The sequence below is a fragment of the Hyposmocoma kahamanoa genome, unplaced genomic scaffold (genome assembly GCF_003589595.1).
Source record: "Hyposmocoma kahamanoa isolate Upper Pololo Valley unplaced genomic scaffold, ASM358959v1 102, whole genome shotgun sequence".
Classification (NCBI taxonomy): Eukaryota; Metazoa; Arthropoda; class Insecta; order Lepidoptera; family Cosmopterigidae; genus Hyposmocoma; species Hyposmocoma kahamanoa.
Window position 1 is genome coordinate 14137129 of NW_020653337.1, and position 19584 is coordinate 14156712.

Below are 19584 nucleotides of genomic sequence, written 5' to 3' on the forward strand. Positions count from 1 at the left end.
TATGTTTACAACAACAGTTTTATTTTCTAATCCAACTAAAACATTGAAAATACAATCTTTGGCATCGATCGTGGTTAACTAGACTAAGAGATCAATTAAATGTATTTTGAACCATATGCTAAGCTAATGCAACATTTGAGCAAAGAAGTTTTCATTGTTACAATGTTAACACTGAGCGTGTGAATATTTTAACGTAAATGACTCACTCAAAGGACAAACACTTAAATCTAACACTTATTCACAGTTTTAATTTATAATTGACAAAATAATTTCAAGATATCCTTAATGTGAATTCACCATGAGTAGGTTTGTATGCACATACAATCAGCTAAAGTTACAATGTCACATATATAACTGCGTCTAGAACGCTAAGGAAACGGCTTATATACTCGTGTATCTGGAGAGGTACGACTCACCGTACGTATTTTGACACCGATTTAAACTGGTATTGTTTATATAATCTTAACTATAATTCGAAAAATATTAACGTAGGTGTAGCGTTGGGTAATTTTCCGAAAAATTTAAAACATGTGCCCAGTGGACATTTTTCAGAAAAAAATTCTGTAAAATTGGAAAAATATAATTCCAAGACTGGTATATCTTTATTATTATTAGTATACCTTTTAATGTTTTATTTAGCATGAATTATAAAATAATACTGTATACACATTGCTAAATGCAATTTCCTAAACCCTGCTTGGCTTATTTTCTCAAATTCTCTTAATGAAGTTCAGTACTTTCAACTTTTGGCATGTTTCACTACCAAATGTGGAAAAATATAGGAAAAATCTTAGAATGGAAAAATATGCAGAAAAATATGTATTTCTCTGAAAAATATGATTATTTTCAAACTTTTCCATGACCCAACACTATAAAAGATCTTTTACGGTTCTTTTGATTTTTGAGTTAAAGCACATCGTTATAATATATCGAAAGTGTTCTTATTTTTTAAATTGGAATTTCGAAAGTCTTTGGTATCTTATGGCGTAGTAACACGATTTGTAGCAGTAGCTAAAGCTGTGAGTGCTACAGCGGCTTCCACCTCGTCTCGATCGTGGCGTGATGTGTTTATAGTCAACTTGATCCTCTGCTCTGGCTTTCGACGTTTCTCATCGGCCCACCAGGAGTAGTTTATTTCACTGGGTTGAAAACGGGCTGCACTTTCCAACCATTTGCTTAAAAGAAGTGGGCTGGTGACATTTTTGGATTCTTCATTTATTGTCGATTCTAGTTTTGGCTCTACATAAGAATTGTTGTTTTCGTATTTTTCCTTTGAGGAAGACGACTCATCAGACTGCTCTTGACGGTATGCATCGGGTTCTGGGCTGTCGACGTATTCATCCTCGACATCCAAGGTACCTTGGCTTGGGCTGGATGGTCTAGGTCCACTCCAAATGCTGTCGTCGGAGCAGATACTGAACTGCTCCACGTTACCTTGCGCGCTATCGTTGTATGTGCGAATGAGATGACCCCAAGTTTGTTGGTTTCGATCGGTGTTAACATTCTTTAACTTTCTTCGCCAGTTAGCAAACCAGTTGCAAATCTGAAAAACGAAAAAAGTGATTTTAAATATATAATTGTTTTGTTCGAACAATCACTAACTTTCGTGCTCCGCTAAATAGCATGTTGTCTTTTATTTTGCATTAGAGATCATATTAGAAATCTTTTAGTAACAGTAGAGCTCCTTGTGAAAGAGTTCGTCCAGGGTGGTACTGCCACCTTACCTAATTCTGCCGCCATGCGGTAATGTCAGCATTACTGTGTTCCGGTTTTGAAGGGTAAGGGTGCTGGTGAAATTACAGGCACATGGGACTTGTCAACTTATGTCTCAGGGTGATTGGTGCAGTGACTGCCACTGCACCAATCACCCTGAGACATAAGTTTACATAAGCCCCTCAGATTTTTGCAATTTAAAGCTCTGAGTGGCACTGTAACTGTTATGGACAGGCGAGTAGCTAACCATCACGCGCTCGACGTGTTCGTCCCGTCACATGATGTTATAAAAAAAAAGAAAAAAGATCTATACCGCTAATCGCTAAAAATTATGTTTTCAGTCTTGACATACAAAGAGGTTAGTAGGTACGTCATGTAGACACTAATCACTGTACGTTCATACTTAGACTGGCACATTAAGTACATAGCACTCGATGGACTGGCAATTAAAACGTGTATTTTATTAATTACTGATTTAAGTTGATTAATTAATTCAGCTCCATACATTATTTAAAACAAACAATCGTTTAACATCAGTGACAAAAATAGTGCCTATTTATGTGCAAATAGCAATTTTTGGCACGAGTCCAAATAGGTTGCAAACATGAAACACTACACAGCAGAATGGGGAAAATATCGCCAGTTTTTAAAATCATGTTACTTTTCTTGTAGGTAAACTATGTAAGTATTCATATGTACCTGAGTATAGGTGAGACCAGTTTCATGAGATAGATATTTCTTCTCCTCTCTATTCGGATAGGGATTCTCTCTTCGGCGCACCAGCCAGTCCTTTAAATACCGTTTAATTTCTGGGGTGAATAGTCTCTTCTGTGGCCGCTGTCCTGCCACTAAGCTTCTCCTGCATGTGAACAATAATAATCATAGAAATTGCCTAGACGTGACAGAAAGAACACAAAAACAATCAGTGTGACGTTTTCGCAGAGAGCAACGAATAATGTACTCTCAAATTCCTTGTTTTCTGTGTAAATGACGCACAAAGAAAATTAAGTAATGACTCATTACATAAATATATTAACTGACCGGGTGTAACGCCTGTTTCTGATGGGTCGCGAAGATCTTCCGCTATCTTCTCCGGTTAGCGTTCCATCCATGTTTTCCACTTTACCTTCAACACAGTCTTGAATAAAGGTCATTGGTGTTTTTCCCTTGATGGAAAACTGAATGAATAGTACGTTTGTAAGTGTTTTAGCAGGGTTGAACAGCATATGCGAAAGGCAAGTAGCTTACGACGCGACTCCTGACTCGCAATGCTGCCGTTGCGGGGGATGCTTAGTGATCTATTAAAAAATAAGGACATGGTGACATAAATAGATTATCTTGCGAACACATCATAGCAAACACTCTACTTCGAAGTATTAGCAGTGCATTGTAGTCTGTCCGTTGATGTAACCGAAACGTGACGGCCACATTCCTAAGTTCACATTTAGGTGTTATTCCTTCCCAACGGCTTATCAAAGTGTTTACTGGTTCTATAATTCAGTGATACACAAATAAAATAGTGTACATTAAGTACGTGCAGTGTTTCAGTGTTTTGTATTCAGTAATTATTAGCCCGAACTAAAAACATGCTATTACTATTACGTGTGCGCTCGAGGGTCAATGTTCTTGTTTTTTGAATTGAAATGACATTTTTAGATCTTAATTATCAGTTACGGTAATTTTCGATGGTTAGGAGCGCAATTTGTGATGATATTTGTGTAATTGTTACGGCAAGTGTTAAGTTTATTTTTACAAAAAACTAATCAGTACATACCTGAGTGAGGGAAAGCTCGCGGACAGTGTGAAAATGGCGTCGGATAAGCGCGCGACTACAGCGCCCTCGGCGCGGGCGCATCGCTGACTGCAAATTCATGTTATTTCAGGATGTCTCCCGCGATGTCTTTAAAAACAAGATTACAATAGGTAAGTGAAGATGCTATCTATCTGTACACATTATATTAATGCGCTTTGTTGAGATGCTTTGTTTGTTTAACACTTTGTGCTTTCATCTGTACCTACTCATTTTTAAATATTTATTAGTTAGATATTTAGATACAAAAATATATTCAGCTATGAGAAATTCTTGCAGCAAATGATATCAACGTTAGTCAAAGGACTCATAATATTTCTTCCCCTTCAAAGTAAAAATTACATTTAATGAGACTTCTCAAACCCAAGGAAAGTTAGTTTTATAATGTCGCGCTCATTTTAGAATGCTTATAGTAAGAAAAGCGTTGTAAAAACGCGACGCTCTATTTTTACACCGTCCATGTTTTCTTGACAGTTTGCTTAGATTTTATCACTTTCAGTTTCACATTAGAATTCAACTCTTATTACACTTGTATATGGATTGATTAATTAATTAATGATTAAAATAAATAACATCGAAAATTGCAAGAAAAATTAGCAGGTTTCAAAGGGTTTTGACACGGCTATACACAAATATATATATCTTTTTCCATATTGCAATGGAAGACAATTTGCACACGCAGCTACAATAAAGTTTGATTCATATAGTACATAAAACTTTATTGTGGCTGCGTATGTGTATTACTTTTTTAGTTATTCTTATACTCTCGACTCCATAATTGATCCGGTTACGTATTTTCTTTTCGATTAAAAGGTGCAATCATCAATTTTCACTAATGTACTTTTTAATATTTATTAGATGGTACTATTATTAACGCGGTCATTACAACTTACATATAATAACTACGTTATGATTTTTTTATAACTCCTTACTTTTATAATCATGACATCAATTAATCGTATGAAAATTAGAGACTGAAAAAGGAAAACACACTATTGTACCATTTACAAAACATTTGTTTATTGTAATTGTCGATGAATGTAAAGTAATGTTACGATCAAAGTCAATTTAGAAGTTTGGAAAACAAATTTCTTATCTAAGGACACATGGAAGTCTATACACGAAAATCAATAAAACGTTATCAAGGTCGTTTGTTCACGATTCGCTATAGTTTGATAGAGCGCTTATAGTGTAGGTAAAGATTCGCGAAAACGACAAAATTTTGCATGCATTTAAAACGCACCATAGATGGATCTCGTCATTCTGGTCGTATAGAGCACACACAAATCCCCAGTGACAATCGGAATATTTAATAAATTGACGTTTCCACTAATAAACATTACCTATTTGTTTCTGTAGACGGCAGAAGATTTTCCTACTAGAAAATTTGAGGTTTATTCCTTGCAATATTTATGAATGAAACTATATCCTTTAGTACGTCAGGTACATTTGTATCGACTCTACATTTTAAAATCTTATCACACACTCTAATTGTAAGCTAAGTTTATCTAACGAGAAACAGACTTATTTACAATATCAAACTTCATACATTAAAATGAATCTCAGTTAAACTTCTACAGGTGCACAGACTGACAAACTTGTGTGCAACACGTTAAGTTCATGGCATCTCTTTCGCTCTTTTGACTGGTGCCATTTCTCATCTTTATCAGTGCCAACGTCAGTGGCGACGCGGGGCTCCACAAGTCCCCTTAGCGCACATGCGCTGTGGCAAGTGCACAGTGGACTCGCCTTATTAAGTTTTGTTCTGACGTCAGCCATTTCGCCTATTCCAGTTTCGAAGATCGTAAAAATGGTAACAGAAAGTGATTCAGTCGTGTAGGAGTTATCGTGGCGAGCTGTCGGGCGAGACTGTCTCGGCGGCGCGGCGTTAAACGCGCGTGACGCGATTGTCTTTTAGGGCCCACGTGTTTTGCGTACCGGTGTACGCGATCGATTTTTAGCGGAATGGGTGAAGAATCTCAGGCCGGAGACGGAAAAGTGGTTTTAAAACGTAAAATAACTTTATTCAATGGAGTGGGAATTATAATTGGAACTATTATTGGTTCCGGCATTTTTATTTCTCCAACTGGAGTTTTCAAGTACACTGGGTAAGAAGAGTGCTTAAATTTCCCGCCTTACCTCTAAACTATTATTAAACTCTACAAGCCGTTTAGTTAGATGTACCTACTCACTATTATGATTTTTGTACAAACAAACAATTGTATAACAATATAATAAATTTCTTTGTCGTAAATGCTAGTTGAGAAATTATAAATGCTACATACCATAGCTTGTCTTTTAGATTACATAAATTTTAAAATTTATGTCACAAGTAATTTATGATGTTGAAAATAACCGGTTTTTGTCTACATTTAAACATTGATAACTCTATTGACCTTTCACAATTATGTAAACTCAAAATAAATAAAAACAATTCATCATAATAAATCGCTTCACTAATTAAGTTATTAAAACATCGTTTAATAACGAAAATAATAAGAAAAGTAAAAGATTTGTAATGTCCTGCCAAATAATGAACGTTGAAGTATTTCCAAATGCGAAGAATCTTGAATAGGTAGCTATTTCAGTATTTTAACTATTTTAATAATCACGCAGTTCTCAATGCACAATTTTATTAATAGCATTTATTACTTTCAAAGATTCTAGGAATTATTATTTGAACGTTAACATTTCATAAATCATTCTAATCAAGCCGTATCGGGTGGTAATAAACGCGAGTAGCAAACATACTTTTTATTATTTCATTATTAAGTACACTACTGAGTACCCACTAGTTGTAAATTGTCTTATTAGCATAATGCGTTAAGCAATTTTTGCATTTGGTGGGGTTAAGCAATTTTTACACAGCTGGGCCAAGGACTTTTGTACAAAATAAATTACATTTCGATCGTTTGTTTTACGCACGTAATCGATCATAAGTGAGCCCTTGTCATAATTATCACCGAAATTGGTGACACATATCCATCAAACATTAGTCAGCTTCTTATCTTTCTGTACATGTAATATACAATTGAGCTCCTGAATTATATATCCAGGACATAAATCTTAGTTATTATTGCCGAGATTGGTTACAACTTTCCAACAAACATTAAATAAATAAAACTTATCTTTTTCTGACAGTGGAGAGTTCATTATAGTTAGAATTAAGTTTCTAAATATTCATTGTGTAAAATTTTGTAATATAGATCTATAGACAAAGCGTTTTTAGCTTGTAAGAAGGTCACACTGTTGAATCTGTGTTTGAAAGATGTTTGCGATTGGGAAGACCAAATAGATTTAAGTGTAATGCCACCAAAATACAGGCGTACACTGTCTTTACAAAACGGACTGTCCTTCACTGCACTACTTGCTTGGAACTACTCGGTTTGGTACATCCATCCAACCTCAGTTTTGGTCGCTAGACCGATTGCTATAAAAACAGCTACCAACAAATTAGGCATCTTCAAGGTCAGGCGGTACTACACATCAGAACAGCCCATTTTTAATAGAAATTGGTTCATGGTTTTCCTTAATCGTCATCAATGAAGATGTAGAAATTCTTACACTAGCGCCACAGCACATTATGAAAATGTAATTTATGTTACCGAATAATAATATGGAGTATAGTGATATACGGTATATAGCATTAATACGAGGAATAACCATAACCTGGCTGTTTTTGATACTCGTCTTTACATAGTCACAAATTCATTTAAGTGGCACTATATAGTTTTCCTGTTGACATTAAAATTTTGCATTTACGAGGATTAAAACTATAATAGTAAAACAAAAACTTTATACTGATGATTATTGATTACACAGCCCTTACGATTTTTTTATGATATCAAGGTGACGCAACAGGACAAGCAAGTCGTGAGTCTGGGTACAAGCGACACGCCTATCTATAGCAGTACGTTGGTAATTTTCAGGTTAGTTTTCTCTACCTAATTCTAGTGGCAATTTTTTAAATATTAGTATTTCAGTATATTATTGTGAAATATTAAATAATATTTCAGGTTACTTTACTCGAAAAATAAATAATAAAAATTATTAAATAATAAAAATTGCCACCGAAATTAGGGAGAGAAAACTAACCTGAAAATTACTCACAAAATGATATTTGAAACAAGTTTTGTAAATTACAAATTGTGAACAAATTTATTTATCTATTTTATTATACATCTAATTAGGTACAAAAAGAGGTTGCTCTAGAGTTTGCAACTCATTCTTCTCAAAGAAATTTGCCTTACGAATGAGTAGGTTGCAGTTTAATAATGTGACTTCAAGTGTAATTTGCTTACTTATGAAATAAGATATTTATGAATTTGACAAATAATTCCACTCCACTTTAGGTGTTCGCAGTCATTTGTTATGACAATCACATTTTTTTAAGGTTACACCAATTACTTAGGGAAAAGTAATAGATTATCGGATTTGTTATTTATGGAAAATATTAGGCACTAATTTATACAAAGTATAGTGACTTTGTAAGGAGCTATCAAGGAATGGGTACAGAAGTTAAAAGAACTGATAGCTGGTTATTGTTGCGTACCTGTAGGCCAAAAAACTTATTTTCAGTCATGATTTTATCACTTGTACATAGTTTATATCGCTGATTATAAATAAATAAAAGGAATACTTATAACTTAAGATTACGTACGCAACGTAAAACTATGTATTTTAGTTGCAGTAGAGCTCGTGAATAAGTTCGTCCAGGAAGGCATTGATGTGAACATTATTACATTTTGGTTTTCTTTCAGAGTGACTGGCTTAGAGGCAGTGCCCCACAGGTCTTTGTGATTTAAAGCTCTGAGTGGCACTGCAAGTATTATAGACAAGTGTGTCGCTTAAGGTGCACGATTTATCGTTCCGTCGTTTGATGTCATAAAAAAAATGTACTTACTGCAATTATCACGCTCGTGCTCGAATCACGCAATCAATCAGTAGGATTTCCAAAGAAATACTAAGTTGTAGTTTTTAGTAAGTATAGTATTTTTCTACAATTATTACATACCTCTATACTATACAGAAGATACATAAGTATATACAGTTAACGGTAGCCCAATTTATGTAAATTAACATTATACATATAGTTATGCGAGTATTAAATGTTTTCATTGTGCCTCTTGGTATGGTTGGTAACATCTGACTATGTATATTGTTTTATGTGGGATTTTAAGCCTCGTTGGTTCCGGTGTTCTCTCACAAGGTTCGTTTTGTACCCACTTCAATCTAATCTATCCTGGTGATGTCATGAAAGAGATGAGAGATGTGTTATGTTTTAGCATACGGTTTGCTATGATGAAACTAGCCTATTATTAACCTATTATAATACTATCGTAACTACAATAAGCACCCACTTTTAGAATGAAAGTGACCCAACGCAAAATACCAACTTCTTTGGAATACGCAAAATAACATTTGAAGTTGTGACATTGTCACCTTTTTAATTTATTACTATTTTTTTATAATACTAAGAAACGCTGCTGCTGTTCAGAGATTCCTATCGCAACGATCTGAGAGGCACTGCCATTGCCACTGCGCCCGTCACCCTTAGATATAAGCTGACAAGTCCCATGCGCCTGTAATTTCACCAAAACTTTTGAAGTACTAAAGGTACTAAAGCCTTGTTACACCTGGAAAATAATGATGACAAACATTAAGCATTATAATATCAAAAATTGTTTATATTAATATTTAACAAACTTAAAATTATGAACTTTTTGTTATCGTTATTAACTAACGGCCGTTTTAATTGTAAAACAAAGTCATCTGAGTAACCAAGTAAGTAAGCAAGTCACGTTTGTGAAAATTGTACGATGATTTTCGGTTGCCGTAATTTTTTCTGCAAAGATAACATCTTCACTCACTCACACAATCACTAAATACTGCGGTTGCATACCGACGCGGGTGTAGAATTTCAAACATATGAGAGACTCATATTGTAGTGAGTCAGTACCATTCGAGCTTTAATGGGTCATTTTCAGATTAACGACCTTATGACCACTGATTTTTTTAAGTCGTTTTTATGGTATAGGAAATGAAATTATTTCTTCGTATTTACGTTGCGTATACTTGTTTTTTCAAATAAACGAACGTTTCGACCCCATGGTCATGACTGCCTCAGTTAGGACGCGAAAGGTCGGTTTGTTTGGTCGGAAACAAAATATACGAGATTTAGATTCGGAAAAATAGTTTAATTTCTTATGTGTAACAATCGCGATAACCTAATAACTCATTAAATTTTATTTTTTTTTAATTGGGTCACTTTCATTCTAAAGGTGCGAGTGGTAACATCTAACATATATTGATTACGTTTGCAAAATTACACCATGAAATAATGAAAAAGAAAATTTATTATTCTAAGTATTTTTAACATTAAATTTGTTGACATCTAATTAATATAATATATATAATAGATAATAACTTGTTGTAAATATATATATATATATATATACATATATATATACATACATATATATATATATATATACACATATATATATATATATATATATATATAATAAATTGCAGTATACATACCAAACATGCAACTGTATCCCTAATAAAAATTTTCAATTATGGATCTCTCAAATAATTATTGTGAATATGTTTACGTACTGTATTAAATAACTAACGAGAGTTATACTTTTCACGTAAATATACCTACTTCAGAAATAAAATTAACAGGTAAAAGGAAGAACTGAGCGAACATTATGCCATTCTTTTTCCTGTTTAAGCCTTATTCAGCGTACGGGTAGAGCCGAGCTTGAACTTAATGGTCTTATGTCTAAGTATGGAGAAAAAAAACTTTTTAGGCAGTTTTTATGCAGTATTTTTTTTTATTTGTTTCAGCTGTATTAAATTTTTCATCTGTAATGATTAATTGTTGTGGCTATTGACCTACTAAGTGGCAAGTAAAATAAACCAATTTTTGCAATATTTATTTTTATTGAATATCATGATGTTTTTATTACCGTATAGATTGTGGGTTAGAATTCGGCCTCGCACCTCTGACTTTCTCGGAGTTTATGTGCGAAATTCAATATGAAATTTACTACGCGTTTTTCGGTGAAGGAAAACATCCTAATGAAACCTGCACGTCGAAGAAAGTTCACAAGACCCGGAAAACGTGTGAAGTACCCAACCCGCAATTCCTAAACCCTCGCCTGATAGGAGACCCGTACCCAGCAGTGGGATCGAAGGAATTTCGCTTTGTGTTTGTTCGATTTTTGTATTTGTTTTTATTGTAACTAAGTGACGGGACAAACAAGTCGTGTGACGGATGGTAAGCGACACGCCTGACCATAACAGCTGCAATACCACCCAGAGTTTAAGTCACAAAGATCTGAGGGGCACTGCCACTGCGCCCGACACCTGTAATTTCACCAGCACCCTTACCCTTCAAATCCGGAACACAGTAATGCTGACATTGCTGCTTGGCGGCAGAAATAGGTAAGATTGCAGTACTCACCTGGACGAACTCTTTCACAATGAGCTCTTCTGCGACTAACACTATAAGTACTGCTAATACAACAACTATAATAATTACAAAGTTTTGTAAAAAATGTGTGAGGTGGCGTTCGAGTATTTAAAAATAACCTTGATATTGACGTTATTCCTAGTCCTAGCAATATTGACGTACTCTACCAGTATATAATCCAGTCAATAATATATTTTATAGTACAAAACCCTGACCAAGAGAGAAATTGCGATTATTCGACTGCAATATTACAGGTTAATATTATTGTTAAAGATCCGAAGGGGAAAGATGTTTGGACATCTAACACGTCACAACAGTCTTCTTAAATGCATTATAGAAGAGAAGATCGAAAGAAAGTCTGGCAGGGGAAGACGTAGACGAAGTTATATGGATCAGTTAAGGGTAAAGTTAATGTCATGTCGTATCGGGAACTGAAAGTTTGAGCACTGAACATTATTCTTGTTCTACTTACTGTTGGGGATTACCGAGGAGCGGGGTTCCTGACTTAAGCGTTTAATTACTTAATAAGTTGGCACCAACCTTAGTTTGTAGCTTATACCACTGTATTCGAATAAACATTTTTAATTTTTTTTTATTTGGAGGCTAATTTAATTGGGATGGAACCAACCCGATTAAATTAGCCTATATTTGATGAACATCTCGATACCTCCAATGAACACTACGCCATCTTTGTTTTTTTGGCCATTTTCTGTTATTTTTGTATTAAGTATTTATTTACTAATATTATGTTTCCCAAATTTTGTGAAAAAAAATAAAGAAACAAAAAATAAAATAAAAAAGAACAGGTCTAAAAATTTATTTCTTTAACACTAGAGTTGCCAAAGCGAGAGGGTTACTCAGCGATTTTTTGTTTAATTCTTAGGAAACTATTCTTTTTATACTTGAATTTGTGATCGTAAATTTCTCATAATTCTTCAATCACTGTTTTTCCTCTCTAGAGTGCTTACATGTTTATGTCGTATTGATATATCTAAAAGTGTAAACTAAATTGATATAGTTTACCATGAATAAATAAAATAAAATTAAGTTAAAATAAAAAGAAGGTTCGATCTTCGGCTTATTAAGTTTATTGAATATCACGATGTTTTACAACCATGATATTCAATTACTTTTTGTGAAATTACTCCATTAGTTTGTTCTAATTATTGTTACAAAAACCGAACACTAAGAAAATTCCTTCGATCCGGCTGGATTCGAACCAGAGTCTTCAGCGCTACCGTACCTGATCAGTTCGGCTGTCATCATAAGATCTTTTCTCAGTGTCAGTGAGACCAGATACCGCTGGAGTACGACTTAGGCGGTGGTACGACTAACACAACCTTACCCTAATATTCAAATTAAATTTTCGTAGTAACTCTAAAAACAATATACCTACGTAAAAAAAATTCACGTTTCAAATATTTAACTGAATATAATTTTAAATAATATCAACAAAATTGTTGGTCATTATTGCATTGTAATAACAACAACAGTGTAATAACACTCTACGAATAATTACTTGTCAATGCACGTGCCTATACACATATTAACTGAAAGTAATATTCATACATCTTGAGTTAGGAACGCGGCCTTGAAACCTGTATAATGTGCAGTAACTGTAACGATATCAACAGTGCTTAGTATCGGTTTCACATGCCGTTGAATAACGGACCATTTGGTTTACGATTCACTGTCGTGGTTTCCGAGTAACCACAAACTTATGTACTTCACACGAGCAAGGATAACTTCATAAATATATGATGAAAAACACAGATTTGGCTCATCATGTAACGTAACGTAAAATAAAATTGAAATAATCATAACTTCTTTATAAAAAAAAAACCTACCACAAAAGAGAAGTTTTATTGAAATCGGATGGACCGAAAACGGACCCAATCTGCCAATGTGTAGCTTGATGTGCTGCCGTTTGTAAATTTAACCCTAGCAAGTTTGCTCTCAGTTTTGTATGAAAAATGTATTTTTTTTACATACTCTATGGTCATAAATTCATAACATAAAGCACTAAATTTGATTGCAAATTTTCATTTCAATGATTATGTACATTTTCATATACACTGGGCCTTAGGATGTTAGTATAAGATTAGTGTACCTAAATGATTATCACTAATAACTGGTTTCTTGCCACAATTGATGTGACTTCTTTTTATTTAACCGATGTTTCGGAACGGTTCAGCCCCATGGACGGTAATCATTCCGTATTAAAGGAAGTCATACCGTGATAAGAAACCTGTAATTAATGATAATTATTTAGCGAATAATAAAATGTGTGTACGAGTAGAGTGACTAAATATTTAATTTCTTTTTTTCGCAGATCAGTTGCGGTGTCACTAATAATTTGGCTTCTATCTGGCCTACTATCCACATTGGGCGCTCTCTGTTATGCAGAGCTCGGTACATCCATCACCCGATCGGGCGGTGACTATGCCTACATCTACACAGCCTTTGGACCTCTACCGGCATTTCTGAGGTTATGGATCGCCTTGCTCATCATCAGACCTACAACACAGGCTATCGTGGCTCTTACCTTTGGCCACTATGTCGTGAAGCCTTTCTTTTCCGATTGTGATCCTCCACAGAACGCTGTGAAGCTTCTAGCTGCTGTTTGCTTATGTAAGTACTTCTTAATAGAATGTCTATATTTTCTAATTAAATAGTTTTTTAACTGAGCTTTACAGGGTTATTTATAAAATACTATCAACGTATGTTTAGTATATAGCAGGACTATATTACTAAAGTCAAACAACAACTTTTATTCCAAGGCTTTTAATAATTCGTCAGATTTTATTTGCTTTCGTACAAAAATATTTAAATAGATCGCTCTAAACGGAGGTAGCGTTTGGAACATTTGAAAGTGACAGGGAAGGTGGAAGGAAAGAGACCTTGTGGCAGGAGTGCCAAACGGTGGTCAGATCAGGACCTGTTATCTCGTTGTTCGTCCGACATCCGTTCGAAACAATTACTGTCAAATAAGTAATACTCGACCAAATTGCCATAACGCAGGTACACACTCATAACCCCGCACTAGGGAAACCCTGTATCGCGGGTGCATGGACACACACATAGACAACCACAAATTTCACCCAAACTCACGGGACAAATAAATGTAAGCCACACAAATATTTCTCCCGGTCCGGGAACCGCACAGTGGCAGCCCAGAAAAGTAACCGTTCGGCCACAAAGGTAGGTTATAGAGGAGGTTATAATTTAAAGATGCAAGATGCGCATGAAGCTTCATACTTGACATTGTCTTTCAATTTCGGCGAGTATTACTTCATCGTGTCAGCCGGAAGATGTCCACTGCTGAACATACGGACGCAACGGGCTTCCATCGGTTACCCGCCGCCCTTACCAGGTCATCCGTCCATCTAGTAATACTTATTTGACAGTCATTGTTAAGGATTGAGAACGAGAGTAGACCCCCAGATCTCCGAACATTTGGAGTTACCTGTCAGTGCCGCACTCCACCACTGGGGCTCTCTGCGGATCTCAATGCGAGAATAGCAGTATCTCACGCTTTAAGTCGCACTCGCGCTAGTCGCGTCCTATCGTGCTAGCCCTACAGGCGACTGAGCGCAATCGATGGAAACAAATAATAATTGGCGGGATGAAGTGGAGTCACGATCCTCAGCAGCGAGGAAGTAATCAAAAAGAAACGGCGATAACTCAACAAAAGAAAGTGGTAGTAGCACTATTAAATCTTGATAATAATTGGTCGTAGTTTCTCATTTAAAACGATGTACTAAATTCTGGACCGTTAAAATAATTTAAAGTTGAAAGTTTAAGTTCACCCAGCAAGTGACGACGTTTTGATTTTATATTTGAACTAGATGGCGCTAGTTGCGCCGGGCTGCTTTAGCGGGTTTTCTTTGAGATAGCGGACTGAGCTCAAGTATGCGGATCTCCGCGTACTGTTTACATGCCACGCCCATGAAGCACTTCTAATGTATTTATTGTTCCGTGACCCATCACGGAACCTTCGTTTTATTTGCAACAGGTACCAACCTGTTGCAAGTAAAACGAAGGCTGATATGACCTAAGATTTTCGTATAAATTTAATACGTACCACAAAATTTCTAAAGTGGCTCTCTTTTACTTTCTAATCGCAAAGACCTGACGATTCCCTTTCAAACACGTTTAGAGAAATTTCCGATAGAGTCAATCTCCAGTACCTAGTAAATATAAGATAAATATAAATTTGTCTGCATAAAAGCATTACCTAAATACATGAATCTTATTAAATAACCTTTTATTTACGTAAATGCGCAGACTATTGTACACATTAAGGTGCAAGTTAATCTAGGTGATACCTAAATGAAGTAAAATTGTTTACTTGTATCTTAAGGTATCCAAATCGGTGATCGGTAGCATCTTAAGTACTTATTATTAATATTACGTATTATGTAACAACGGGTATAAAATTTTCAATGTAGTCTTTTTTGCTTTTAACCAGTCTTGTATGGTTTTCTTATAGTCTATGTCATTTACTAAAATCGTTTGTTCCATTACTGATTAACACAGGAATGAGTATTATGTCTTGGTGTTCGGCGCTCTAAGCGCCTTTTATAGTCGGTGGGACTTAAATATCTGGCTCCAGTACTTTTTCTCGCTAGGCACATTGCGTCTCCCGTCCTGTGTTGGCTTGGCTTGTTATACCGCTGACAGGAAGCGCATTTAGGTGGTTCTTGCAATTCGGAGTAATCTTTAATTGTATAACCCACGCAGCTGCAGTGACCACAAGTAGAATCGGTGTCTCAACAAAAGTTTGCGGAATGTCCATAGGTACTGCTGACATTTGCAATATCTGGTTACGATTGCGAAGTCTCTGACGGCGCAGTGTGACTAGTTAATAAACACTCACAAGTGTTGGATGACCATGCTTCTGATATCTTCTAGTAATTCCAATATAAAATTGCAGTATGATGAGTCACTTTTGCCAGATTTGTGGTTCAACTTAATCGAGCTTAAAAACTTCGCGTAGCATGTGTGGATATTTTCTGTTCTGTTCAAACAGGCATTCCAGCACCTCCTACTTAGGAGTAGAGGTGGGCACATGGGCACCCCTATTAATATTATTTTTGATCTCGTTTTAATTGCGTCTTCGACTTTTAGCCCTGCAGTTTTCAGTTGCTCAGATTGCTGCAGCTCGATTGAGGTCATCTTTACCTGCAGCGCTGATTATGACACCTTTACCTTTAGTCTTCCTCGTGACTCGGATGTGCAGGTTCAGCTCTTCGGGCTTAATTATAAATTGAATGGGCTTTTTTGTGTACTCGCTTGATTTCTGTTTGTTGGGTAAACAATAATGCTGCTGGTACTGGGTGGACGAACAATTGACTTGTGTCCCTTTTTAACAATGTCAGCAAAGGATGAATTCTGTGCTGCTACCTTTGGAGGATTTGGACAGAGATGCCTTTCTGATCATTACAGTTCTGGATAATAATTTGAGATTAAATGTATTTAGTTTTATGGACTGGTATTTCACGACCAACTGGGAAACTTCTTCCAGAACGCTTCTGCTGTTCATTTTAAATTTTTACTCTGAATTAAGTTTATCTTCATTTGAAATGCTGCATGCTGCAAACCACTATTCTATTTCTGCAGTCGATACTACTGTTAATTGCTGGGGTGCGGGTTGGGGCTTATTCTCTTTGTCGTCTCTTGGGTGAGCTTCTGGTTGTCATCATACCGGAGTATGAATCAATCAATCGGAATTGATTGGACTATCCATAATAGATTAGATATTGTTACAGAATTCATAACATAATATCAATAACTGCACGATCATCATGCGCTGACACAGATTTATATTAGAAGCTATGTAGACACATTTATATAGTCTATTGTTATTAAAATACCACTGAGAATACAGTTCAGAAAATACAACACAAGTACAAGCATGGTACAATCTGTATTGTATAAATAATTCGCAATGTTCAATTAGGTACTTGTTGTAAAAACATCTAATTGGCGACTGGTAACTTATTACATTGGCGCTGAAAAGTGAAATAATCAGTACCTCACTTCATAATAATTATCAAATAATTATGATAGTTAAGAATGTACTTTTTTACCCGACTGGAGGGTTATGTTTTTCAAGTGTGTATATATCCATTTTTTTTTCACGCTGTACAGCCTAAACGGCTTGATGGATGTTGACATATGAGATGTCGTTAGATTCGTCTTGGTTGTGGGAGTGTCATGGGCTGTAAAAAATAACCGAGCGAGCGGGGAATATTTTTTTTTCTTTCCAGCTAAATATTTTTGCATATTTTTTAAATAATTTTTAGACTTGTTTTAAGAATAAATATTTTTAGTCCAGTGACCCTGTTAATGGTGTAAAATATTTAACAAAAACAAAAACTAATCGATGTAAGATTGATAGGTGTTTTTGATTTTAAACACTGTAAGAAACATGATGAATGAAATATCATTCCCGAAGGTACCTACCCTACCTTCCCTACCTTCGGCAGTGTAAATAATTAAATGAGTCACATGAGCCTACGATTTTATATCGTTCGAGAATTAGATCAACAGAGAGCTATACTACCACTAGACTACCACTAAGCAAATCGTTCGGGAGGATGATGGAGATTAATGGCCAAGCCATTGCGGGGAATCCCGTTGCCGGTTTAAGTTTAGTTTTTTAGGTACTCGAGTAACCACCCTTATCCCCGTGGTGGTTACCCGAACGATCCGTTTAGTGGTAGTCTAGTGGTAGTATAGCTCTCTGTTGATCTAATTCTCGAACGATATAAAATCGTAGGCTCATGTAGCTCATTTAATTATTTACACTGGTGAAAATTTTATGTATGTATTGAAGCTAGTATTAAGAAACTTGATTTTCTACTTATTTTGCTCCTTATTTTCTGAATTATTAATGACATTTTTTATTTATAGACAAATCATTTGTGAGTAATAGGAGTCAGCTGAGATTCAGGGAGACTCTGGCTTTAGAGTTCTGGTATTTTTCCATTGTATCCCAAGGTGTTCACTGAAGAAGACTTAGAAGCAGCTGAAATGGTTGTGATGTTTATTTAATTTACCTTACCCTAATTGCAAATAGATGACCACAATTGCCAACACGTAAGGGCAAAGGTGGTCAAAATGTAATTTTTTTAAAGTATTATGATTCCCATATTATAAAGTCAAACTGAAATGTATCTTAATTATTAGTTTACGTTATTTTTATTATATGTTAATTTTATATAATCGAATCCCATATAAAATATTTATTATATAAATATTTTATTTTGGATTCGATTGTTATTACAATAATTGCTTAAGTGACTCCCTTTATCCCCTTTTACCCTAATAGTAATTACCAAATGCTCAAATAGGTCAACCTCAGTCAGTGCAATTTTGTGCCACAATTGGAAATCCTGTTTCTTGATAGGCGAAACGAGTTGAAAAACTTTTTTACTTCTCAAAACTATGTATGTCTACGATAGTTTACAGCCAGGATAATTAGGAACCCTAAAATAGACATAGATGAATAATTTGGACTCGATTTTTTAAAATTGTATGAGCACTGATGAAATTGTTAAGCTATGGTGTAATTGGAGTAATTGGGTGTTTGTGGTACCGTCGTTATTTTAGTTACTTACATTGGAATCAGAGCAATATATTAAGTGATGTGATGTTGTTTAAATTATAACGTATAGGACTTGTCAACTTATGTCTTAGTGTGACGGGCGCAGTAATCTTTGCGATTTAAAACTCACACACTCGCACCGCAACTGTTATGGATAGGCGTGTTTATACAGTCGTTTACCACCAGGCGTACGACTTGTTCATCCTGTCACTTAGTAACATATAAAAAGCACTTTGTTTGATTTAAACCATCTTACATTTAAATTATGATAAATGTAAATAATTACCAGTTCTATGAGTATCCTCTTCCCTCCCTCGCCACTCAGCGTTTTGCATTCAAATCAAACTCATCATTCATCAATTGAAAACTTAATATACTTGTTTACCAATTCGCTGAGAATGTCATTAATTGGTGTTCATTCTCATGTGTAGCAAAAAAGTAACAATGTTGTTTTGATCAGCCATTATTGGTGTTGTGAAAGTCATGTGCACTTTACCTAGTAGTCGATATACAGCTTAACTTTAGGGTTGTTAGAGATGCGTAATTTTGGATATGGATGCAAAGTACTTTGAGTCTTCTATCGGTGGCAAATATAAAAATTTCGAGTTTCCGATTGTCCCTGAAACAGTAAACAGTCCGTTACGAAGTTTAAAAAAAAACACTGTTGCAAATTTTTTCCGTTATTCATGTATGCAGATTCAATACCTTTTTTAAACGCGAATTTCACGACAATGATTTACAAATAACATTATTTATTTCTGACTTTCTTTAAATTTCATATAAAAGCACTATCCATGAAGGTACATACTCTATGCCGTATACTACTTATATCGGTAGTATCCCTGTAGTATGGTAAACCGCGGAACGAAAACAACACAGTCATTTGTAGGTAGGTACTGCATTCTTCTTCGAAGTTCATTGAGTGGGACAATAACAAGTGGGCGCATTTACGATTGTTTACGGACG

At 35.2% G+C, this 19584-nt stretch overlaps 2 protein-coding genes across 2 annotated transcripts in view; one reads left to right on the forward strand and one right to left on the reverse strand.

Annotated features, from left to right (window-relative positions):
* Positions 1 to 395: 395 nt before the first annotated feature.
* On the reverse strand, positions 396 to 3567 carry LOC113236476 (homeobox protein Mohawk). The gene is made up of 4 exons (XM_026472566.1): positions 3488 to 3567; positions 2755 to 3011; positions 2413 to 2572; positions 396 to 1543 (listed from the first exon to the last, which is right to left on the reverse strand). Exons 2-4 carry the CDS (start codon positions 2937 to 2939, stop codon positions 980 to 982), a joined length of 909 nt encoding a protein of 302 aa, XP_026328351.1. The 5' UTR covers positions 2940 to 3011; positions 3488 to 3567; the 3' UTR covers positions 396 to 979.
* A 1716-nt stretch (positions 3568 to 5283) lies between these two features.
* Positions 5284 to 19584, forward strand: part of LOC113235511 (large neutral amino acids transporter small subunit 2) — a 46164-nt gene continuing 31863 nt past the window's right edge. Inside the window, exons 1-2 of the mRNA XM_026471248.1 lie at positions 5284 to 5631; positions 13339 to 13637. Coding sequence (XP_026327033.1) covers positions 5489 to 5631; positions 13339 to 13637 — 442 coding nt within the window. The 5' untranslated portion in view covers positions 5284 to 5488. The remainder of the gene's footprint in view (positions 5632 to 13338; positions 13638 to 19584) is intronic.

What these genes read in the sequence shown, in the direction of transcription:
- LOC113236476 (XM_026472566.1), bottom strand. Translation starts at nt 2,939, where the DNA reads ATGCTGTTCAACCCTGCTAAAACACTTACAAACGTACTATTCATTCAG. An exon ending in AGAAACAGGCGTTACACCCG is followed by an intron (nt 2,573 to 2,754) that starts GTCAGTTAATAT and finishes GTTCACATGCAG; the next exon opens with GAGAAGCTTAGTGGCAGGAC. An exon ending in CTGGTCTCACCTATACTCAG is followed by an intron (nt 1,544 to 2,412) that starts GTACATATGAAT and finishes TTCGTTTTTCAG; the next exon opens with ATTTGCAACTGGTTTGCTAA.